Below are 26,208 nucleotides of genomic sequence, written 5' to 3' on the forward strand. Positions count from 1 at the left end.
TTTTCAAGATGATGAGTAGCATAGACATGAGGCATCAAGTCAGACAGTGGGGCGGACTCCAAAAAAATCTTCAGCAAGATAATTTCACCAGAGGCACTGGAAACCGACCTTGGGTGAGAGGTTTCTGCTGGCCAAAACTAAAATTAAAAGACTTCCTGGGAGTAAATCAAAGATGTAGCTCTTCGTAAGTATTTTTATTGCAAGAACTAGGAAAGCTATTAAACAAGACCCAAGCCTAATTATAGTAGAAGTAAGGTTCAATCTTGGTGTCTCTTTCTCCCATTGGTACGGCATAACAGGATGACAGCCTCAGATTTTGAGTCTGGAGGAGCAATCTGCACATGCTATTGCATTGTACTCCACAAACGGATGCATTCTTCCAGTAACATCTATCCAATCAATGAGATGGAGTAAGGTGGGCTCACTCCAAGTCCCTTTCTCAGGAACTGTCATCTGCGTATTGCTATTGCAATGTGCTCTACATGGGGCTACCCAGCTACAGCTGGTCCAGAATGTGGTGGTTTGAATAGTTATGTGTGTGCCCTGGGGTGTCCATAGTGATGGTGATTGAAACCCCGGCCCTTCTGACGTGCATGCTTGTGTGCAACATATTGTCTAAAGGGGTGGGCTTTCCTCATCCAGTCATGCTTGCCACTTTGAAACCACAGTAAGCATCATTTCACGAACCTCTTGGTGTGTCTCAGTATGCCCACATAGCATCTCTACTTTGAGAGCCAGATTGGTTACCAGTTGGCTTCCAGGTGCAATTCATGGTGTTGGTTATCACCTTGAACCACTGTTCATGGTTCAAGGCCTGGATACCTGTGGGACCACCTTCTCTTAGAAACCTATATCACTCCAGGCTCCTTTATTTAGGAACTGCCACTGCAGGGACCACAGAAATGTCCCTTTTAAGCTGCCGTCCTTCTCCTCTGAAATAGCTTGCCCCAGACAACCAAAGGTCCCTTCCCTCCTGATTTGGACCAGGTTGGCTGTAGTTGTTCCATCAGTCCACAAAGTCTGGAATGCTATCACCGCTCCCTCTGGATGGTATTTAATTTGGGAGGAAAAATGCAGAGAAAATAGACACAAATCTGGACAACAGTGTCTGCAGATATTCCAGGTCCTTTCCCCCTGCTCTCTTTGTAATGAGAAATTAGATGATGTAGACTAGTCTATAAGAAAAGGCAGCATTACTGGGGACCAGAGTTCCACTGATCTGCACTTCCTAATTAACAAGGTTCCACAATCAATTTGAGGTAGCTCCACTAGATCCCAGGCAATTCACGGTTGGGCAAGACTAATAGGTGATCTGTATTTTCTCTCCCATGTCATCTTAAAGGCTGGGGATTAAGTCTGTTCCAAGCTACCAATGCTCCTCAGGATTTGATAAGCAGAAACCCACAGGGTGCATCTGTAGCTCCCTCCATATTTCCCGTAGCTGGTCAGAAGGGAGGGGGAAGTGTGCTTTCACCTCCAGCTCCATTAATTCTTCAGTTCTGCCATCAACTGTTACACCTATCATTTTCACACTATCTAGCAGTTGTGGCTACAGTAAAAAAAAAAGCCAGTTGCTCAGAACATTATACCACCAACACATTGCCCAGCAAAAGATGATATGGAGTAGACATTCAAGATTGCACTAATCTGAGAATTCGTCCAACATTTCCAACTCAAAGAGTAGTTGGCTTCAGCCTCTGCTTATAAGGCACATTTTGCCCTTTCTCTTAACTATATATTCCCAATGATGGGGCCACAACACATTCTCTTTTTTGTACCTGCCATCTTTCCTAGACAAGCTGCACAGAAAAATGATATTCATCCAAGGGACAGGGTATTACTCTTATAACAAGCACAACATTTAAAAGTGTAGCTCAGAACTCTTTTTTTCTTTTAAAAAATTAAGACAATCTGTATTTGAGCAGGAGGAAAACAGAGGCTATTTGCTTTTATTAAGGAAAAGAATCTGACAAAAAGACTGGTGAGCCATCACAAGCTTGGCTAGCAAGCTGTTTATCTCATCTCACATGCTTGTTATGTCTCTCAGCCAATGTTACTAGTGAGCTGAAGATCTGGGGACTTTGGAGAAAAGCAGACTTAAATTTCTGCTATGTTAGCAAAGCAGGCATATGCTTGTTATTAGCGGAAAGACTGCCAACTGCTCCGGCAGATCCCATTGTCCCTCTGAGGCTATGGATTACAATTATCCACACCATATTCATCCCAAAGCTATCAGTTCTTGTGAATACTGCTATCTCAAAACTTTGCTTTTCCAAACCCCAACCAGTGAGACCCTGGCCAAGCCAAAATTTACCCAAGCCCAATGCCTTTTGTTTTCATTTTTGTTTGGAAAAAAAATGACTGTTTTCCCCAGCTTATCTTTGGTACCTCTCCTGAAATATGTTTTAAAAAACACCCTGAGCTCCATGGATATTTCCATAACTTCATTCTTACCAATGCCCGTTGGCTGCCTTTTTATTGGCCCAGCACCGGACTCAATCCTCTTAGCTGATTGCTAGGATTAAGAGGACACATACTAAGAGGAGCTTCTTTTGCCCTCTAGGCACACCCATGTGTTATGACTGTGCAGACATCAACAATTTTTCAGGGACATACCATGAAAAAGGTGAGAAAGGTCCCACTGGCTCACAAAGGTTCATCTATCCAACATGCTTCCTCTTATTCTGATCAAATTGATATTTCCAGATCTCTCACAAGAAGGTAGAGTACCAGGCTGCATCTCACCAATGCTGCTCATCTACAACTGATTTGCAATGGCAGGTTGCATTACACCCTGATGTTTAGTTTCACGGCTACTAAACATTCATAGGTTACCTCCTTCCCCATGAATATATCTCTTTTACTCTTAGAGTCTGCCATCCTGGTGATTAGTGACACTTCTTGCAGAATATTTCAACTCATCAGGTTCATCAACTGGCATCCCATAATGTCGCCTTTTAAGCAGCACAGGTTAAATTTGGTAGGTTAGCACCATGCTAAAGGTACTCATTTGCCAAAATACCCTGGAAATGTCTCAGAGATTGAGTCATCAGCGCCTGGAGCAAAAACAGATGTCTTTCTCATAGTTGTTTTTTTTTTTTTCTTTTTCCCCATACTGGGTTAAGTGTCCATGTAAGAAGTATCTAAAGCAGTACACTCCAAAAGTCACACTTACGTCGCTGAGTCTCTCTCGAGAGCTGCTCCGATGGAATCCTTTAGATTCTCCACTCGCACTTTCACTGTCACTGTCTCGGCAGCTGTTTTGGCCTGGATTAAGCTGCAGAACAAAAGGGAAATAAAAGTTTACAGCCTAAGAAAGATATTTGAAGGCAAATAGTACAGTGATAAAACACAATTGATTCTCTACCAGCCCTTTGCTTGGTTTGGGCCCAGTAATTTTGTTGCCTGAAGCAAAAGGCAAGATAGCATCCGTACCTAGATGTTAATTGGATTGGCAACTGAATCTTTTTTCAACTTTAGCCATGAGAAAGTATTATCCAGCAGTCTTGAACATAGTTTGGGGGTGAACGGAAGGTTATGTGGCAGACCTGTCCACTCTGCCTGAGATAGCTGTTGCTGTCTTGCCTCCTGTTAAGGCCAGCTCTGGACTTCTGCAAGTGTGACTGAGCCCATGGAACTAAGTTCTTCTAGCCCACTTTTGTATTCCTCCACAATAAACCCTGAAGGGATGATGCTGTAATAATATGTGGGAAAGACCTCGGGAGATGGGCAAAGAGATGCTGCCTAGGGAATGGTCAGATAAGAGACAGCATAGCCCACAGCTGCATAGTGAGCAGGGCAGGAGGCTCAGAAGGGATCCTCCCAAGTTTCTTAGACTGTAAAGGAGACGGCAGGAAAATTGTGCTTTCAGATTTACAAAATTATGTTAAATAGCCTTACAATAAAGTAGAATGAGCTCATCTGCTTGTATTTCCTGTCTGGTCTACCTGGGAAGGCTGACATCTGCTTTATTTTTTTCATGCAATTCCCCAGCATGATACTACATCTAGAGTACCATAGGGAGGACCAAATGGTGGCTGGTGACAACAAACAAAAGGGAGCATACACATCCTCATTTCTAACCATGCTCCCAAACTCTTAAATAGCTATCTTTCTCATGACAAGTTTTGTACACCTCCCCATAGAAACTTTGGATAATGTCAGTCTATTGCTCAACACTAATTTGGAGAAACTGCAACTTAGTGATCAAGTATGTGCTTTGCATGCAGAAACTTTCATATTTAATCTTTGGTATCTCCAGAAAATGCTGGAAAAACTCTTGCCTGGAAGTCTGATAATCCACTGCTAGATATTATAGACAACACTGGACTAGATAGATCAAAGTTCCTTTATGAACTTTGTGATTCAAAATGTGGGATGCAATCAGAGACTATGTGTCACTGAATTTGGTGCAATGTTCAGGTAGAAATGTATTGGATTGCATTTTTCATCATGGAGAAAAGCTATTTAGGAGGTCTCTAAAGAGTTGACAATGACTTGATGGCATGTAATCATCATCATCACATTGGGGAACATAACATACCTGTGAGTATTTCATTATGGGAATCCATTTACAGCTTCTACTATGCTTTGCAATCAGTCTTGCACTTATAACAAAGGAAACACCTCCACCCCCACCCCCAAACACAAATACATGTCTTATAGTATAAATTGTTCAGATTCAGTTAACAGGTTCTCCATCAACAGCCTATTTAGATTCTATGACCCTACATTAGAATGTTCTTGTACAGCAAGCAAGCTTCTTCGTAATATACCAGCAAAGGACCTGACATTTTGCCATTCTGCTAATTATGAACAGACAGACAGACAGACAGACACTTTACTACCAAGTTACATACAGTAAGTATTATTTCAGTCTATTAGATCCTGGCCACAATGGAATTTAAATATACAATCATCCCATTCCTATACAATTAATTATTCATAAATACAATACTCTGATTTTTTTAAGCTTCTCAAAGATACTCAAGGACCCTGATCTCTATCCAGTGCAAACAGCCAAAAATGCTATACACACAATTTAAGCACATGCATGTTTACGTGGAAGTAAATCTGGTGGAGACTTCCAGGGGAGGTATGGCAAACTGAAGATGGCTCTGGGAAAGTGGAGCTAATGACTGCAGCAAAGACCAAGGAACCAGTGAGTAGACCGGGTCCTTGGGACCTCTCTGGATAAGGAAAGGACAGAAGATCATCCATATGTGCTCCAGATGGCTGCCTCTTGCAGGGAGACCTCAGGACAGCAGGTCTGAGTGCCAGGAGATGATGGGATCAGCCATCTTGCTCACAACCACAGCAGAGACTTTTAAAGGACGCTAAGTTTGCAAATCTCACTTTCTAATCATTTTTGGAAATTGCCTATTAACTAGCTTAAAGCTTTTAGAGACCTTCAGAATGACAAGTTTGAAAAGTCTTCATCAGGTGAGTTATCTTCAATTCTGAACAAAATAAAAATTAATTATAAGCTTAAGAACTTAAAGAATTTGAAATAAACAGCAAAACGCTAAATAAGATTTTGATCTAAGACAGTTACAAACAGATTAAGGGTCCAGATAAATTTGGAATATTGACTTTTACTATAAGATTTTGGAATTAATTATAAAGAATAAACAGCTTCTCATGGGAAACAGATTTGTTTAGGTTATTGCAAGACATAACAAAGATAAGTAATTTTATGATTTTAGAAACTGGACACTAGAGGGGACTAAAGTTCCTAAGCAGAGGGGAAAAAAATACCAAGCCTACTTTTATTTACTGGGACTTAAAAAATGATGCAAAACACTATAACTTTGAAAATATTAAAGGAGACTTTTGAAGAATGGAGCCAGAAATCAGTAGCCACAATATCATCAGTGCCAGTAATGATGTCTGCCTCTATAGATAGACTGTCCAAACTATATTATTGAAGAAATGACACATGTGGAACAAATTTTGACTGACAAGATAGAGATGGTACTGAAAGTGGATTTACAGATGAAAGATCAAGAGAACAACTTGGAAAAGGTTGCTTTACTAGATATACAAAAGATGTTTGGCTGCTGTTTTAAAAAATCAAAAGGGAAATACAAATGACAAACCAAGTGAGTAACCTGGATGATTTTTTCTTACTGGATATACAAAAGAGCCTTTTTAAAGCCTTGAAGAAATTTGTGTGATGTGTGATTTAATTAAGAAATCTGTGCAATGGGACAAAGAAGAATTGAAGAGAAAGCAAACCCATGACAAGATTTGAATGAACCAAAGATTAAGACTGTTAAATATTAATTTAATAAAAATTAATATAATTTTCATTAATTTTTTTCAATAAAAAAGTCTTAAATACTTCTAAGGAAGGAATATAATGTCTGTTTATTTGATCAAGGTTAAAATAAGATATGTTGTTACAAAGCTGGCAACCCTTTATGGACTTTTTACTGATGTCTGGACTGAAAAGTGGATGCTTTATGGATTTGTCTATAGATAAGGGATGGGACATGAAAAGATATTTATATGTAACTTCATAGGGGGTGGAGAGCCACTAAATTTGTTTATACTTGTTGTGGTGAAGGTTGGAAGTCCCATCTTTATATACTTCTTTTCTTTTTCTTTATTATATTCTCACTTTTCTCCTTCTTTTTTCTCTTTTCTTGAACTTTATTCTTTCTTCCTATTCTCTTCTCTTTCTTTAAATTTAGTTTGTATTAGTTTTCACTATTATAATAAAAAAATATATTAAAAAAGGAAGTAAATCTGGTGGAGTACAATGAAACACGCTCACAATTAAGTGTGTTAAGGATAAACTCAAGGGAGTTTGCTTCCACATTCTTAGTTTTATTCAGATCATTATATCCTGTCATATTTTCCCCTCACAAGGTTATATTAAAAAATACAGCCAAATGTAATGGTGCAATTGTTAAATTAAAAATGTAACTGGTAGTAAAATATCTATAAATTATGGACAAAATGGACCCAATGCATCTAGACTTTGTTTATCCAAGTGATTATATATCTTGGCTTGCTGTTGTAGGTTATGATCAACATTAACCTAGAAATAAACATTGGTTTTTCCAGGAAAGGAATTACCAACCTTTTTAAGTTAGTTGGCAGATCTGAAAATATGGAAGTATGCTGTGATGTGTCTATACCTACAAAGATCAGAATCGTGCAAGCCACTCTATGGAAGTGAAACTTGGACTTTAAAGAAGCAAGATAGGAAGAACATTGACACTTTTGAACTTTATGGTTGGAGAAGATTCCTGAGAATACAGTAGACAGCCAAGAAAACAAACCAATGGATCACTGAAGAAATCAATACAGAGTTCTCACCTGAGGCACAAATGACCAGGCTGAAATTATCCTACTTCTTACACATTATGTGAAGACCTATCTCTCTGGAGAAGGCTCTAGTGTGGAAGGAAAGAGAAGAAGAGGACCACCACCAGAAAGGTGGATAGACAGTAGTGATGAATACAGTAGTGATGAATGCACCATTGGAAGAGCTGAAGGACCAGGTTAGGGACAGATTATCATGGAGAAAATTAATCTATGCGTCTGCTAAGAGTGGACAACAACTTGTTGACAAGTAATCGATCAATCAATCAATCAATGTATGGACATAGCACAATCATTATCATGATTGGTATGCCCGATCACCAAACTTAGATAAAGCCAAAAGCAAACAAAATACTGGTCTACAGCTACCCACCAGTTTATTTTCTAAGAACTACCTTTGTAGGTCAATGTGGGGCCCTGGATATTCTTGGATATACAGGTTATGCTTGAAGATGATGCTTTATTTTATAGAATACTAGCCTGTCATTCATTTTCTTTAATAAGAAGAATCTTAAAGTGATTCTTTAATAGTTAGGAGAGGGACTTGGTGAGCACCAAGGGATATCATGGTCTGCAACTCTGGAGGCCCAATTTCTAGAAAGAACACTCTTTTTGATGCAAATAAGGCTTCAGTTTTCTGTTAATATCATCTTTTTTCCAGCAACAGGAGCAAGAAATCCAGTCAGTAAGAAGCTGTCCATGGTCCTGAATGCCATGACTTCTACTTAAGAGATTACTTGTCCTGTAAGAAGAGACTTGGTCTGGTCATACTTATTTCCATTTCAATTCTGAAGAGAACATGATAATTAGTAAGAGGCAGAAAATTTCCTTCAAGTACAAGACAATTAAAAGATATAATCTTGAGCTTTTGACCAACAGCGAAGAAAAGTTTGTCAAAGAACATGCAGAAGCTGTCAATTTTATATACATAATCAGGTTTTATAAACTGGAGTGCCACCACAAAGAAGACCTACCTCCTGTATGTCATCAGTGATATTTGTAATCATCTAGAATCATTAGAAAGTCTCTGACAATAAATTCAGAAAGTTGCTGGGTCATATAGAAATACGTCATTCTTTTTTTATTCAGATATATTTAAGGCATTTATTTGTTGTATAGATGGGTGATGATTCAAACACAGGAGGTATATAACAGGAATTCAGACTGAAATCCTATTAAGATAGCCACTTCTGAATTGCCAAGAAAAGCATAATCCCTCCAAAGGACGAAAGTGGCTATAAATTACCATAACATTATCATAATGCTTTTGTTTTCTGAGAACCTTCCAAAGACAGAATTATAAAAAAGGATATACTCCAAAAAGTAATGGTGGGGACAGGACAAAAGGTAAAGATTTCATTTCATTTCAATTTGATTAAAGTACAATATAATTAGTATAATCTAGTTCAGTGTTTTTCAAACTTGGCAACCTTAAGTTGTGTGGACTTCAACTTCCAGATTTCCCCAGCCACCATGAAGTCCACACATCTTGAAGTTGCCAAGCTTGACAAACACTCATCTAGTTCAATATACTGATATAATTAAATAGATTATATATTTCTCTTCTTCCCATTAAAAATTAGAGGCTTTCAAACCATGAGTAGAAACATCATGAACTGCATTTCTTCAGCTTAAACTTCCAGGCTTTGGTGATCAGTGTTAAAAGTGTGATCATTCTTGATTGCTGTTTAATTGCTCCTTGTTGGTATTCCTCATTTCCTGGCCTGATTGATCTAGCCTGTTTTTGTCATTACAGATGTTACATCCCTATTAGTTCCTTGTAAGTCAACCACAAGCTGACTTCTGCAACTTGAATAATTTATATAGCCAGACAGCTAAATGGCTTAAAATAGTGTTTTTCAAGTTAATAGCTCAGCCCCCAAAGCCTCATTTATTTCCTGGTCTTCTTTTAAAATGAAATGTTTATTTGAGGTTGGAAGCAAACACACTTTCCCTGATTACCTGCATGAAAGCCACCTTTACTTTCTGGTAGTTTTCACCATCCAAGCACCCTTTAGGTGTTAGCATAATTGTTCCAAGAATTCCCAGACATCATGCTATCTGAAATTCTGGAAGCTGTAGTTTCAATATCTGGAAGTTCCAGGGAAGGAAAGGCTTAGAAAGGTTTGAAATTAGGCTGCTTTTGAGGACCACTCAGAAGCAACACCTGGACCAGAGTGTGGTAGCATGAATAGTTATGTGTACATCCAATTTCACTCATGTGACAACTCTACTATGCAAGCTGCACAGTTTACCAGTTGGCTTCTGGGTGCAATTAAAGCTGCTGGTTGTCACATATACAAGCCCTTCACATGTCAAGACCTAGATATCTATGGAACAGCCGTTGTTTGATTGTTTCTGCCCATCTGGTAAGATCTGACAGGGTTAGTGTGTGCCAATTTCCATCTTTAAAACAATGGCATCTTATGGCGTCTTGGAAAAAGCCCTTCTCTGTGGCTGTCCCTGCCCTCAAAGTCTACACTGTCCTGCCCTTACTGTCCTTTAGGAAAGTTCTGAAGACCTGTGGCTTCCAGTGGGAATATGGCAGTCTGAACAGCTGTGCTCACAGGCTCCATGGGCAGATCTGACAATGTGGCAGATTTTGGGGCTCAGGCTGGATTTTCCTGAAGCCCTGGAGCATTTTCATGGATAAAAATCACTCAGAATCATCCCATTCATACCCTTGAATGTTGCCTTACAGCAAACAGCGTTAGCGCTAATCTGGTAAGAGACAGCAGGAGGCTGGGACATCAACATTTCCAAGCTGCACTGTAGCCTTAAAGAGACACTAAGACTGGCCACCCCATTTCTAAATCACCCAATTTATATTTTTGTTTAAGTTTATGTACTCTAAGAGAGGTTTTTTATAGCAAGGAGAAGAGTTCTCTCTTGGTGCTTATTGTTATTTTGGGGATTAACTTTTAAAAAGATTTTTTTAAAAAAGTTTTGGCTTGTTTCCATCCAAATATTGAGGAGGACTGAAAGTAAACTCTTGTCTCCCTGTTATTATTTTTGTACTGAATTCGAAGATTTTAATATTTTCCTACATTCTGAATCAGCTGTTTTGAATCTTCAGTTTTCTGCTGCTGTTTTTCTCTAGGGAACTGTCTCTTATCAGCCTTTTACTTATGTAAACAGTTCTGGAAATTTTCCGTTACATTCTACTTTTGCTGGTTAAGTCCTTAGAGGGTGCCATAATGTACTGGCTGGAACATGGAGGATTTCAAGCAGACCTTCTCAGAGTTCCATGGAGACCTTAAACAGATTCTCTCCGACTCTTGCCAAGTTATTATGCAAGATATTTGGGGCATTGTTGAAAATATTAGCTTTGAACTGTGGCATCTGGCTGGGGACGTCGTGGAAGGAATTGAAGACCTTAACAATGATACAAAGGTTTCTATTAGCAGCAAGATCGAGGTTTTTGTCAAAATGTCTGAAGATGTGTGGAAGAAATTAAAGGGACAGATCAAACCGCAAACTATAAGTGGTGTTGTTCTGATGGAATGTTGTGGAAAGGAGGGTTTTTTTTTAAAATCTATGAGAGGCATTTTAATGAGAGGTTAGAGTTTTGGGGGTGCAGTTGGGCTGTTTGATGTTTTTGTGAAAAATGCCCTGTGTGTATTTTGGAAATATGTGGAAGTTTTAGTTTATTTTGAAGTGGGGCAAGGATTTGAGAACGTTTATTTGGATGGCTTTTAAGGCTTGTTTGATGTTATTCTTCAATGTTATTCTTCTTTAAGGATGTGGATTGAGATTAATAAGGTAAATAATAAATGTTTGTCTTTAGGTTTAATATTATTAAGATTGTAATAACTGTAGTATTAAGAGAATTTATTTGCTTTTTTAGTTTGAACTTTATTATAGCGGACAGAAATGTATAGAATAGTGGTAGGAAGGAATTAAATAAGTGTTGTTGGGCGGGGAGGTTGTTTAGGTGGTTTATATATTTTCTTTTCTTTTAATATAAGGGGAGGGAGCAATTGCATTTAGTGATCTTTACAATATGCTAATGTAAGGATTTATAAAAATTATGTGATTCTGGTTTAACATAGAGCAAGGGATTGATTATGGGAAATTGTTGTACATTCTTGCTGTTAAAAGTCACCTCTTTATGTAATCGCTTTAAAAATCTTTTTTCATCTTGCGTGTTTTCTCACTTTTTTAGTTTTTTTCTTTTTCTTTTTGTAGTTTTTTTGCTTTTTTTGTAGTTTTTATCTTTGCTCTAAACTTAATAAAATTCTTATATATATAAAAAGGAAAGCTCTGAAAACCTGCTTCTTTCAGCAGGCCCTAGGGAAGGGTGATTTGTCACCCTGTTTTGAGTGTAATTGATACTTTGTATTTGTGCTTGGGGTTTCCCCTACAGGGGTTGCTAAAGTTGTTGTCATTATTAATAATTTTCTTTCCTGCTTTATACCACTGTATGTTGAGTAGAGTTCCTACAGTGATGGCAGTGGCTTATAAATCGATAAAATAAAACAAAACCTAAATAAACAAATTGTTTTTCAACCAGTCCGATCATTTGGCCTGCCTGGCTCAGTGTTGCCTCTAATATTGGAAACAGACATCCTTTTCTCACAGCTTTAGACTAAAGTCTTTCCCAAATCTCACCTGAAGATCTTGGGAACTGAACCCAGGATCTTCCGAATGCAAGACCTGCATTCAACTACTGAATGAGCACAACCTTCCCTTGTTTGAAATCTTGCTGTTACTGATATCACTGAAAATAGTAGCTCATGATGTGCCTCTCGAACAGTGTTTCTCAACCTTAGCAACTTTAAGCTGTGTGGACTTCAACTCCCAAAACCTTGAATGCTCCTCTTTCCTCATCAGGGGAGAGCTGGAAGAGGAGATCAGGTGAGGCAGGTGGAGAGGGTCACCACTGAATTGGGGTCATCTAAGGTCCAGCCACAATATGGGTGGTGGCCCCAGTTCATTTCAGAAGGATGGTTCCAATCTGTAGAGCAGTGTTTCTCAACCTCAGCAAATGTTTGGACTTCAACAGCCAGCATTCTCCCATGCTGGCTGGGGAATTCTGGGAGTTGAAATCCACACATCTTGCTAAGGTTGAGAAACACTGCTCTGCCATCACTGTCTTACACCATAGTTTCCTTTTAAAAATATTTTTTTGCACATGAGGAGAACCTCCCCTTGATGGATCTGGGCCATTGACAAGACCTGTAATGGCGAGATAAGCCAATCATGAATCTTCCTTCCAATATGTTTAGAGCCTTATATCATTACAGAACCTTAAGTCTTAGTAGCTAACTGACAGTCACTGCAGATGCTTCAAAACTTGTAGATGGTCCTAGCATAGGACACTCTGGTCTCTTTGTTTTTTAAGTGAATTCCTTGCGCTCCAGGAGAAATGCTGAAAAGAGATAAAATTGAGAGACAAACGTTGCTCAATCCATCGCTTTAATGGATCATCAAGTTCTTTACCTACAATTCAGCAGCACTGAAACAGCAAAGAGGGAGTGATTGATAGAGCGGTGTGCTTGGCAAGGTGTAATTTTAACAGTGGTATTTCTCACTGTGAAACCATCAGAATGCAAAGGGTCAGGAGAAGCCTGTATTTTCTTGCAATTCAGCTTTTAAAGTATACCGAAATTCTCTTCATTTGCTACAGTTACGGAAAGCACTCAGCACCATACCTTTCTTCACAGGTTTCTTTGCAGTTTTTCCTACTTCTGCACTGTATCAAGAATATGCAATTGCTAACCATCACCATTCCATTACTTTGCACCAGCTTTTCAGAGATTTTCTTTTATTTAAAAAAAAAAAATCCTTATGGCACTCATGCCCTCTTTTGTTCTAATGTTACCCTGCATACAGCCTTCCTTTATAGGTTTCCAGTTTCAATAGGAAAAGAATATTTTAAAGCTCTGGCTTGACAGGGGATGGATGAAGCACAGGGCAGAAATAACAAGAAAAAGAAGAAAGAAAACACAGCAATTTGATTAAGGGTTCAAACTGCATTTTCCTTTTCACCTTTGTTCTAGGAAATGCCTGAAATGCAAGTCTTTGCGAGGGTGGAAAGCCAAAGAAGCCAGTCACACAGCCAGCAAGGATTCTAGAAGACTGACAGAATGTATTTATTTATCACATTTATGTAGCTGCCCACCTCCATTCAAGACTCTGGCTGGCACATAAACAAATAAAAAACAGGATAGAAACCGCAAACCAGTACAAGAAATTAAAAACAGTTAAAAAGACAATGTAAAAACCTATAAAATTGTAAAACAAAGTTCATAGCTGAGGTAATCATCTCCATGACAAAGGATGAAGAGGATGACCAGCAGCAAGGTGGATGGACTCAGTTCCAGTGGCAATGACTGCACCATTGGGAGACTTGAAAGAGCAAGTTGGAGAAAATCTATCAATGTGATCGCTGGGAGGAGAAAATGACTTGATGGCACATAATCAACCTCCCCGCATATCTTGAAGGGAGATTTTGTAAACTCGCTGTTGAACAATGCCTCTGTCCTTGTGGTGTTGGTCAAACAGAGGACTTTATCCATTATGTCCTCCACTGCCCCATATACAATGAGGTCAGGGCCAAATTATTAATGGCAGATGAATTCAAGGGCTCTGACCTTGAAAACCTGATTTATCTTCTTGCAGACGTGCTTCCAACAGTTAGCAACCAAGTTGCTACTTCTGCTCTGCTCTCATTTATACTTAGGAAAAAATACTTAAGTTCTTAGTTGTAGCTTTGGCTTTATTTTGTTGTAACCTTTTTATATCTAATGCTTCTTTCATTATTTTATAATTTCACTATTTTATTGTTTTATTGTTATCATATTTTATTGTATTTTATTGCGTTCCTATGTTATGGCCTGTGTTTAGAACAATAAACTACTTACATAATCAATCAATCATCTCCACACGTAACACTCAGTATAGACACTACCATAATCCTAGGTCTCCACCCCTGTAGACAGAACCATGTTTTAAGGCCTTGCCAAAAGCCAGCAGGCTTGGCGCCAATTTGATCTCTGGGGGAATGATATTCCACAGGGTGGGATCTGTCTGAATAGTCTGGATCTCCTATTTGTCTGCAACCACCAAAAACTACGGAGCCCAGTAGAGCTCAGCTCCCCATTGGGGGAGATGGGCAGCGATATAAATCAAATAAATAAATAAATAAATAAAAGACCATCAGCCCTTGGGCTCCTCTGCTCTTCACATGCCATAAATTTAGCAGCTGAGAGAGAAATGGGAGACCAGAAGCCATGCCATTAGCTCAGTTGGGAAACCAGAACCCTTTTCTCTTTCTCCTTGCTTAATTGTTTCCATTTCAGCTGAACATTGTAAGATTTGGGTCACTTTAAGGCAGTGTTTCTCAACCTTAGCCACTTTAAGATGGATGGACTTCAACTCCCAGAATTCCCCAGCCAGCATGCTGAAGTCCACCCATCTTAATGTGGCTAAGGTTTAGAAATACTGCCTTAAGTACTAGTGGTTGTACTTATTTTTTTTCCTCATCCATCATCATCCTTTTTTAATGTTGCACTCATTAGGTGGTAAGCCTGGTCACATTTTTATATATGATATATATATAAGATACCATATGCTACTTGTAGTAATATAGTATTGAAGTCTACTGTGTCTGGATGGTAACAATCTAAATGTCCACTAGATTGCAGCACAGAGATAAAGGAAACCTTTTTGCTGCCACCTCATGGTCATCTGGGGGTTTGCCACTCAGATATAGTAGCCATCAAAGTAGTAGTTTTGGTCTTCCCTACAAGGGCATTCTTGGCCATTTTCAAGGGAAAGAAGCCACTGCACTGAAACCAATCAAAATCATTCATATTGGCAGAAATTGTATTTAAGTGCCTACATTTAAAGATTTCACAGCTGAAAATGCAAACATAGATGCAATATTTCAGGTCTCAGTCCACAGTTCTGTCATGGAAATTGCCAAAGCTAGGAGCACAACATGGAGGAGAAGAACCATGTTTATTGCAAGGATCATTGGGTGCCTGGTTTACAAGAAAGAGGAAGCCTGAACAATAGAAAAGCAAAGACTTTTATAGAAGTGGGGGGCTGCAAGGTGGGAAATCCTAGGGATCTGATTGGCTGGCCAGTCTGGGGAAGCTAGGCGGGTCCTTGTCTGTCTACCTAGGGTTAGTTCTATTGTTAGGCAACGTGGGCCAATCAGGAGGGCAGCAGAGCTGGGCAAGTCCCTTGTCAAGGAGGTGGAATGTTGAGATAATGGGGGGTGGGTCCCTGACTGAGGATGGAATCCTGAGGTTTCTCACTCACCTTGTTCCTGTGTTGCAGCTCCCTCTTTAGGGCCACCCTTGGCTGTGCTGTGAGCTGGTGAGTGAGGCTTGCATTCTTTGGTTAGACGGGATGGCTGGGGGCTTTGTCTGGGGGCAGGGAGGGTCAATTTGGGTCTGATGGGATTAGGCAAAGAGATTTGACCCTGGTCATATCTAAAAGACACTGGAGCGGTAGGTGGGGGAGAAGGGTGCAGTCTTAATTTTGTTTGTTAGATTTATTTTCTCCATTATCGTTCATTCCTGGAGAATCCATTCATCCACTTCCTAGCCTATGTAGGGAGAGGATGCCTGCCAATCTTTTCCAGCTATTGGACAGGGAGGTCTTTAGCAAGAACTATCTATACATTTCCCATTACTTTCAAGAAGGCTTATCTGTTGATGTTACCTAGTTGGGTAATAAAACGTCCGCAAGCAAACAACCAAGCTCAGAGAGCACCAAGGACTCCACAAGGCTTCTCCTGCCTAATATAGTTGGAAGTGTTAGCATGTCCCAAAGATGGCGTGACATTTTGGGTCACTCACTGTACTTTTTCCTTGAGCTCTCATTGGCTCTAAGGCACGACAAAAACAAAAAACTGGGGCAGGGGGTGGACTTCTACCCAAGTTTCTTTTTAGCTTTGGCAACTATTTTCAAATGAAGTTGAAAGCAAGCCAACAAGGGTCCATCCAGATTTTTTTTTCAGTAGCTTTTAATCCAAAGGCACATGTCTTTTAAGCAGTAATTTAAGTGGCTACCTGCCACAGATTATGGTACCCAGAATACACTGCAGGGAGACTGAGAAGGTCAACATTGGGCTATGGAAATCTGGAAGACTACTCTGAGCTGCTATTAGTAGTCTTCTGGATGGTTTCAACCTGAACCTGATAACTCTGAGGAAGACAGCCGGCGAAAACACTGTCAGCTAATTTATAACTCTCTCTCAAAATATATGATCTCTTTTATGGAGGGCCTGTAATTAGAAGACCAAATCTGAGTGAAGCAAAAGAGAGGAAGAGCTTTACTGACAAAACAGAAAAATAACAATCAAGCACTAAAGATACATTATACTTTCAATGGTGAATGAACAATGAACATTTCCCAAACACTGGATATATTTGATCTGTAAATTAACCCCTCAGGACCCAAAATTGAACATCAGAGTGTAAAACTGTCCCATATTACACCTTAAATCAACCATTATACAAGCTCAGCAAACTTCATCACATTTGCACCATGCATTAAAAAAAAATGTCAGCCAGTCCGTGGTGAGTAATAATTTTCGAAAGAAAGCAGGCATGTGAAATATGGGGCAGGAGGGAGGGGGTATGCTTCCAGATTAAAATTTCTTGGCTACAGATTTTTCTAACCCCCCCCTTTTTTTTTCCTGCCAAGATTTTCCAAAATCTTAGCAGATCAAAGTTCTGCAGACAGGGAGAAGGGGGAGGAAGGGAGAAAGAAACCCCACAAAAAATTAATAACTATTTAAGTATTCTGTTTCATCATGATAACAAACAGATGGTTTTAATATTCTAGAGGCTAATTTCTGAACAATTAAAAACACAGCAAGACATTAGCATCTAATGAAACATTTTAACTATCAGCATAGGCATCTGCCATTAATTTCCACCCAGTAAGGACTTGCTTCTTTCCAATCTGTTCTTTGTTAAGGAAAGTTTTTTCCCCCCCACTTGGAATTTAGTGGAGTAGAGAATTAACAACTGTTTTCAATCAGCAATCAGCGGGTATTTTCACTAGCATTCATGGAGACCATCTATACTATGGGGCATAAATATACCCTTGCAAGAGCTTTGATGTGAATGTATAGCTGGGGTTTCAGAAAGGAACTTGGTTCCTAATTAGCTCTTCCTTTTGAAATGCATGGGTTAACTCCTTGTAATGGTGCCATGTCTCCTTTTATTAGGTTCTTGGGGAAGGACTGGGAGGGTGAGGAAGAGATATGACTATTTCCGAAAGCTGCCCTTAAATTCGGTTTATCTGAAACCAAATTTTATATTTGAGGGAAAACGGGGGAGGAACCCCACCCAGAGCCAGCAAGGACCTCATGTTCATGAAAACCATGTGGTTGAGATATTGTTCAAAGGGACTGAAAAACTCTATATTTATGGACTGATTTATTATTCATTGCTCATGTGAGATATGGACACTGGGGGAAGGTGTGTTGGCCATCAAAAATAATGCCCAAAAGAAGACAATACAGCATGGCTTCAAGATGGCACACCCAAGCTTGGGTACCACATCATAAATTGTCTTAACATTGTCCAGTATTAAGTTTTGGAAAATAAGGTTATATTCATTTATATATTAAAATATATATTACTACTTTCTATCCTGAGTCCCAGGGGATGCAATCAATATGAAACAGTGAAAACAATAAACCAAGCAATGGAATGCAATAAAAAGAACTAGAAAAAATAATTGACTGTCCAAGTTTCTATCAGTGAGACATGAAAGCTTGGGAGAATAGCCAGATCACATATGGTGCTAAAATGAAATCAATGTGGATCTCAACCGGGATTCCAGGAGGCAGACCTTCTACAATAAAGGCACCCTTTCCAAGCTGGTCCCCTGTTTACTAAGCCTGTGAGAATCAGATCCAATCTGATCTGAATATACAATTTGATTCAGAAACTTAATCTGCTTTGATTACACATATAAATCAATTGGAATGAAATCAGGCTGGTTGAATTTGATTCAGCCAGATTCAGACATCAACACTGGGTGTGTTGATACACAAACACACACACACACACACAGAGGAATCAGAATTGACTTGATGGGATCTGATATACAGTATGATTCAGGAAATTTGACTGAAAGATCTTGAAACTGAATCTCTGAATTGCATGCTTACTCAGACTTCCTATTCACTGTATGACCAGACATCCTCTGCAGATTACTGAACATTCTACCTCAGAGGTGCAAACATCCCAGAACACCTTGAATATCACTCCCAAAATTCCTACAAAAGTTTCCACCAAATTGTAATTTTCACTGTGAATGAGGAGGAAAACACATAAGAAGTAATTGTCTATTGATATACTGTACTACTAAATCTCTGGTGTCTATTTGATACTTGTAACCTTTAACTGGGCAAAACAGGCCAACAATTTTTGACCCAAGGTACCTCAAATGGGCTAACTTACAGAATGCATCCAAAATCTGGGACCCATGACTCCTGTGGAATTGAAATTTGGCAAATTTTATAAAACATTTTATGACATAAAAATTATCATAAAACATTTTATGACATAATACAAAATGTCATAAAACATTTCCTGTGGTCAACTCCTGATGTTTGACTGGGCTATGCAGTTCAGCACTGGCTACTTTCAAGGCAGATACATCTCTGAATGTCTCCCTGAATTTTTAAGAACTTTTCCAGTGAAGGCAGTACATTAGAAGCTCTGCCATGGTTGAAGGTACTGAGGAACCTGGTAAGGAAATATCTCTGAAACCCAATGGGTCATGGATTGTCTAGTTTTAGCTATATTTCTTCAGATTAAATTGATTCCCTTTAAATTACATTAGAACACATAAACTTTTGGCTTCATCTACTTTGTCTTACCCCATGCCTACTTTTTTGGAACATGTCTGCAGCATGCTAAAGGTCAAATACATCCTTTGGCCCCCAAAATGGGGTCTGGAAGAGTTCTCATTAAGGATCCATTTAATTATTACAGTTTTAATCTATTGTTCCATGAGACCATTTGCTCTTTCAGTTCAAGAAACCATTAAAATAAAATGCTCTCAACATTGCTAGCTATGAGAAGTAAACCAGAAACCTACATGCAAAGCAGAACTTGATTTTTATTGTTCTGTGTTGAGAACATCCCAAATTCAGCACCAAAGGACACTGGCACTGCCTCTATCAGCTCCCCAACCAACAAATATTTATTTGATGGGACTTAATTGCTACATAGCTGCAATCTCAGATTCTTCCATTTCCTAGGAATGCCCAACAATTTAATGATGAGGGGGAAGAGCCAGGATGGTGTCCACCTATCATGGAATGGACTGCCAGACAGTCAGATAAATAAATGTATGAACAGGAGGGATACTGATGCAAAAGTAGGGATCAGCATCCAGCAAAAGCTCCAGCAATGTAGCAGGATTAGAAGAACATTTGCAGCTGGCAACAATGCCCTGATTAAGGTGGCATGTGGCAGTTTTTTCCATTCCTTTAGAATGAATCCACCATCACCCCTTCAGAAGTTTCTATGATTCTGATTCTATGATTCTATGATTCTATGATTCTATGATTCTATGATTCTATGATTCTATCATTCTATCATTCTATGATTCTATCATTCTATCATTCTATCATTCTATCATTCTTTGAAGTTGGAAACTGTAGGTATTCTGAAGTAGGGAGAATGGACAACTTCAAACCAAAGATTTGGTACTGGAGAGCTAAAGGAGACATAGTAGTGACACAGGGACATCAGCCCATTTTAAAAAATGGTTTATTAGTTGCGATGTTAAACAGTTAAAAGAGGTTCATTAATCTCACCAAGACTAAGTGTTTCCATCTTCAGCCTTAATTTAATTCAAAATTACTGAAAATCACAACCCTGTGAATGAATGGTTTGTCTCTGAATTTTGGAGGCACTGTCTGGGTGGTGCTCAAAGTCCTGCATCCATCACAGGCTCCCTACCTAGGCAGCAAAGTGAGCCCTTAGTTGGAACTGCCACTTGACCCTTCATACCAAGTGTGGTTTAACATCCCAAATTTGGGGGTGGTGGTGGTGAGAGGAGATCAGAACATAACAGGGACTATGATTCACCCAGGACTGGCATCAGATAGGTCACAGATGGGTTTTGAGAAGCTCTCTGCCTTTCCCTCTCAGAACACCACATGCAGAAACAAGATGGTGCTGCACAGGCACTGCTATGGGAAAAGAGAAGGAAAGAGACATTTGAGAAAACCATTGGTGGCCAAGAAATGGGATGTTTGTGCCTTAAAAGCAAAGCAACATGAAATAGTACACTATCATCATCACTTCCACACCACTCCCCTCCTCTACCCGTATCTCTTTGCAAACCACGGCAACAGCTGTTTTTCTCCATGGCAATAAAATGGAACAATTTAATAGCCTTTATTGTTCTGCTGTGATGTTTGAGCATAGCCATTTTCTTCCCTCTGAGGAGTCTCTAGCCCCACAAGGGCAGGAATGAGACAAGATCTCATTTACCTAAAAGCGCTTATAAATTTTTAATTTGCTTTAACAACTAAATTAACAAGTCCCTCATTCAGGCAAGTTTTATGGCCTCTTGCCACTTGGGGAGGACCATAAAAGTTTTATAGATAATCCAGAGCTACCAAGGCTGCTCATAATAAATTGTCTGTTTCCTGTTATTTTATCAAACCACTGGGTTTCTTAATGGCTTAAAGTCACAGCTTCCTGGTTCCTAGGCCTTTTTTATAGGCCCACTTTTATAAACTGTAAAGAAGATCTAAATTTCTATCAGGCCCCAGCTAAACCCCTCCAAAGGTAGCTTTCCTTCTTTTTTCCTTTATTTCCTTTATATTAGTGGAACTAATATTTTTCCCCTTTGTGCCAAACCTATGCAAATGTTGATATTGTCTTCTTTTCAATGAACGATAGACAAGGTAGTAAGCTAACGAGTAAGTCATTTCTGCAAGTGCGTTACACCTTCTTAGCAACTACCCTGAAGTTCTTTCATCTTCTCCAAGTGTCCCATTAAAGCTTTGCAAAATGTCAGGCCTTGCTTGGTAAGTCTTTCAACATGGCTGGGCCCTTTCCCCATTTCATTCAGTAGAAGAAATTTGGGCTAGGTCTCATCAGAAACTGATAGGCTACATATTACATTATTGTGGTGTGAGTTGTCATCAGCCAAGGTAATGGCCACCAACTTAAAACGTTTTAGGAGTGGACAATTATTGGAAGGCCAGGAAATCAATGGTGGCTAGTTTTGATGGATAAACACTACCTTCTGAATCACAGGCTGTATGTCTTGAATAAGAACCAGAAGGCACTGGTCCAGAAACAGGGTGGCTATGAGTTCTAGTCCCACCTTAGGCAAAAAGCCAGTTGGGTGACTTTGGGCCAGTCCCTCTCTCTCAGTCCTAGGAAGAAGGCAGGGGCAAGTCACTTCCAAAAACATTGCCTAGAAAACTTCACGGACTTGTCCAGTCACCAGAAGTTAAGACTGATTGAAGGCACGCATGCACACACATCTTAATATCAGCTGCTAGAAGTAATAGAAGAAAGGGTATTTGCCTTCCTGGCCATGCTTATGAGCTTCCTGCTTGCACTGTGTGGCACAAAAATATTGGATTAAAAGTTTGATCCAGCAGAGATCTTCTCATATTCTCAGAGAGTAGCTTAGGTCATTTTCCCCCATTTTTCCTTGAATGTATATGCATTTGGTCCCCTCTTCAGAGGTTTTTTTTATTTCTAGATGAGTATGTGGATTCAATCCATGGATTCAATCCAAGGAAACTCTACCATCTGATGATAAAGGGGATGGATGCTAGGTGTCTGAAACCACTTAGGACTCCCTTATAGGGCAACAGGAGAAGGCACTGATTGATTGATGATGTGCCATCAAGTCATTTTTGACTCCTAGTGACCACACTGATAGATTTTCTCCAAGACAATCTATCCCTAACCTTTTATGTCTCCCAATGATGCACTCATCGCCTCTGTAACTGAGTCCATCCACCTTGCTCCTGGTCATCATCTTCTCTTTCCTTCTACCTTTCCCAGCATTACAGCCTTTTCTAGAGAGCTGGGTCTTCACAGGCCCACCATATCATCAGCATGGCAAGTTGGGGGAGAGCTCTCTAAAAACTGACTAGCTTACTCCAAAAATGTTCATTGAGAGAGCTCACACATCCTGAGCTGATGGCAAAGTGAGCTGAAGAAAAGCTCACCCATCACTGGTGAGTGCTAGAAATATTGTTGTATCGCAATAACAGAAGCAGAATTACTGTTACTGCTGGGTAATTCCTTGATGATGCAGCTTATGGGGAAAACAAAGGTAAGTGTGGATGTAACCTGGCTATATTCTAAGTTCACCTCCTTGGCTCATATTTATATTTTCCTTTTAACTAGAAGGACACATCATTTCCCTCCTGATCTTCCCAAGGGCTAAAACATTTGCAACATCAAACAGAAAAAACCACTGCAGACCATTTTCTAGAAACTTACTATGCTGTCAGCTGACTTCTTAAGTGCAACCAAGGGAGAGGACTTATATACTGGCTCCAGAGCACTCACTTAAAGGAAGTTGGGGGAGCGGGGGGCTGTACTGGAAAATAGCCATTGTTTCCCTAAGCTACTGCTGCATCTCATTTCACCCAAGAACTAGTAATAAGGTGGGCAAAGTTCCAAACAAAGAACTTGAAAAACTAAACTTGAATTGTACGTTTTCTCTCTACTACGTTAACCTCCAATTGTTGGCAAAGGAGTAGATTGTGGTATTCCCATGCTGTTTCAGCCATGGGCTTTTTCCCATGCAATCTAATACATTTGACAATGAAACACTGGAATGTAGGTTCTTCTAAAAACCAGCCAAAGGAAGAGTTTTTTTTTAAATAAAAACAATAGAATGAAATGGGTAGAACGACAGGAGATGGATACCTCCCATATGAACCTACTGGGTCTCTAAACATTGGAGGAGTTACAGTGATTGCCATGGGGTTAAAGGCAAACCAAAGGACAGACTTTTTTAACCACATGCCATTCTTGTGAGGCACTCACCTTCACAAGATATGGCGATGACAGGACTATTATACTTTGGCTGCAAAAATCTGGATGACCACCAGATGATAAAGAAAATATTCTGCTCCCTTTAGTGAATGTCTGGAGGTTTGTAGCACAGATATAACAGCCCCAGATGATGGCCCTAACTCATAGTCCGAAATGGAGACTGTACAGATTTACAAAGAATCCATCTGTTATTAGTTGCAAGTGATGAAAAGTTCTGGACTTCAGAACTTCAGGTTCAGGTGGGATTTATTGGTTTATTTAAAAATCAAATTTATAGGCCACCCAGCTTGTACAACGCTGGGCAGCATACAAGATAAATAACAACCCAGTTCAACACAACAAAAGAAGGTGATAACCTGGATAATAACATACCAAACACCTTAATAAACATTCCCAGAATGGCACACCTAACCGAGCATTTGGCGGGGAAACCAGGTTGTCAAGGCTTATTGAAAGAATGACAGGGTCAGGACAACTTGAATATCCAGAGGGATGCTATTCCAGAGGGTAGACAACTATGCCATGCTGTTTAAGTCACATCAGATGGCATTGTTTTCAAGGGCAGCCCCATATATAGTGCATTGCAGTAATCCACGCATGAGGCAACTAAGTCATGAGTGACCACGAGAAGGGATTCGCAGTCCAGGAAAGGCTGTATGTAATTGGCTCGCCAGATGAATCTGAACAAAGCCCTCCAGGTCACAGCTGCCATCTGTTCATCAAGGAAGAGCTGTGAGTCCACAAAGACCCCCAATTTTCACACTAGTTCTGTCTGCAGGAGTGCTACCCCATTCAGAACTAAAGATGGAAAGCCCTTGGTATCAGAAGAACCCAAAACACATAGCCACTACTTGGTTGGCCTGGAGCTGTGATGTACAACTGGGTATCATCAGCATATTGATGATATCAGACCCCATCCTGGGGGATGACCTCACCCAGTAGTTTCATGTAGATGTTAGAGCTTTGAGTCCATCACCCATCAGGCCTTGGGGGCTGCAATGGTGAGATCTTGTTCCCTCTGGTGGTGGAAGGGTCTCCTCCTCCTTCTTCCCCCTTCCTCCTTCCTCCATCATTGTAATGCAGTCCACATCGATTTGGCAAGATGGAATTGTTTAGGTTTTCAACTGGGTAACAAATTGTATATTTAAAATGTTGTGTTCCAGTTGTGGGAAGTATTCCACCAGGTCTCCCATGGACTCCTCCAGCATTAGGGACTGCGAATCAGTCATTAGGAAATTTAAATTTAATTTTGTAAGCCAGCCAGAGTCACTGTGTATGAGTTGGGTGGCCATATACTGTAAATTTCTTACATACGTACATAAGATTTGCCTTTCTGTACTATAAGCTCAAACTCACCTTTCCCTATATTAATGTATCACCACCCTTATAGAGGTGCTCATCGGCCAGCTACTCATGTCAATATCTATCACACTCTCACACATCCTTCCCCACTCCAGCCTTTTCCATATATGGAAGGAAAGCAGAAACAATGCTTGAGATTCAGAAGGCCAGAAAACACTCCCAAAGTCCATTGAACCTCCAGATTGCCTTTGAATCTTGGCAAGGTAATTCAAAGATGCCTCTCTGGGTTTTAAAATTTGCAGTAACCTAGGAGATTTAATTCAAAGATTCAATCTGAAGGGATGGTTCAAGCGACTCTCCTTTGAATCAAATGATTTCTTCAAGGTTTTGCCATGTGGGCAATGATTTCCCATGTGTGGAGCTATGTCACATATTTATGTGAGCCTAAGATTTTGTTCCTTCAGCAAAGGATCATTACCTTGTCATGGTGCTACAGCTTGAGTACCTCAATGATGCCATGAGCTAAACCGTGAAGGGCCACCCAAGATGGGAAGGTCATGACAGAGAGGTCAGACTAAATGCGATCCCTGGGGAAGGTAATGGCAACCCACCCCAGTATTCTTGCCGTGAAAACTAAATGGATCAGTACAAACAGAGATATGTTGGTATACCATCGGAAGATGAGACCCCCAGGTCGGAAGATGGTCAAAATGCTACTGGGGAGGAACAGAGGATGAGTTCAACTAGCCCCAGACGTGATGACGCAGCTAGCTCAAAGCCGAAAGGACGGCTAGCGGCTGATGGTGCTGGTGGTGAACGGCGAATCCGATGTTCTAAGGATCAACACACCATTGGAAGCTGGAGTGTAAGATCTATGAACCAGGGCAAATTGGATGTGGTTATTGGTGAGATGTCAAGATTAAATATAGACATTTTGGGTGTCAGTGAACTGAAATGGACTGGAATGGGCCACTTCACATCAAATGACCACCAGATCTACTACTGTGGACAAGAGGACCACAGAAGAAATGGAGTAGCCTTCATAATTAATAGTCAAGTGGCTAAAGCAGTGCTTGGATACAATCCAAAAAACGACAGAATGATCTCAATTCAAATTCAGGGCAAACCATCTAACATCACCGTGATCCAAATATACGCCCCAAGCACAGATGCTGAAGAAGCTGAAGTAGAGCAGTTCTGTGAGGATCTGCAGCACCTACTGGACAACACGCCTAAAAGAGATGTTATTTTCATCACAGGAGACTGGAATGCTAAGGTGGGCAGTCAAATGACACCTGGAATTACAGGTAAGCATGGCCAGGGAGAACAAAACGAAGCAGGACATAGGCTGATAGAATTTTGCCAAGAGAACTCACTCTGCATAAGAAACACTCTCTTCCAACAACCTAAGAGACGGCTTTATACGTGGACTTCACCAGATGGACAACACCGAAATCAGATTGACTACATCCTTTGCAGCCAAAGGTGGCGGACATCTACACAGTCGGTAAAAACAAGACCTGGAGCTGACTGTAGTTCAGATCAC

General features: G+C 40.0%; 1 protein-coding gene across 1 annotated transcript in view; it reads right to left on the minus strand.

Annotated features, from left to right (window-relative positions):
• Positions 1-1,366: 1,366 nt before the first annotated feature.
• LOC134488642 (autism susceptibility gene 2 protein homolog) overlaps positions 1,367-26,208 on the minus strand; it is a 376,739-nt gene continuing 351,897 nt past the window's right edge. The window contains exons 3-4 of the mRNA XM_063291104.1: positions 3,176-3,277; positions 1,367-1,549 (exon numbers count right to left, since the gene is read on the minus strand). Of these exons, the coding sequence (XP_063147174.1) occupies positions 1,367-1,549; positions 3,176-3,277 (285 nt within the window). The remainder of the gene's footprint in view (positions 1,550-3,175; positions 3,278-26,208) is intronic.

This window comes from Candoia aspera, chromosome 1 (genome assembly GCF_035149785.1).
Source record: "Candoia aspera isolate rCanAsp1 chromosome 1, rCanAsp1.hap2, whole genome shotgun sequence".
Taxonomy (NCBI): domain Eukaryota; kingdom Metazoa; phylum Chordata; class Lepidosauria; order Squamata; family Boidae; genus Candoia; species Candoia aspera.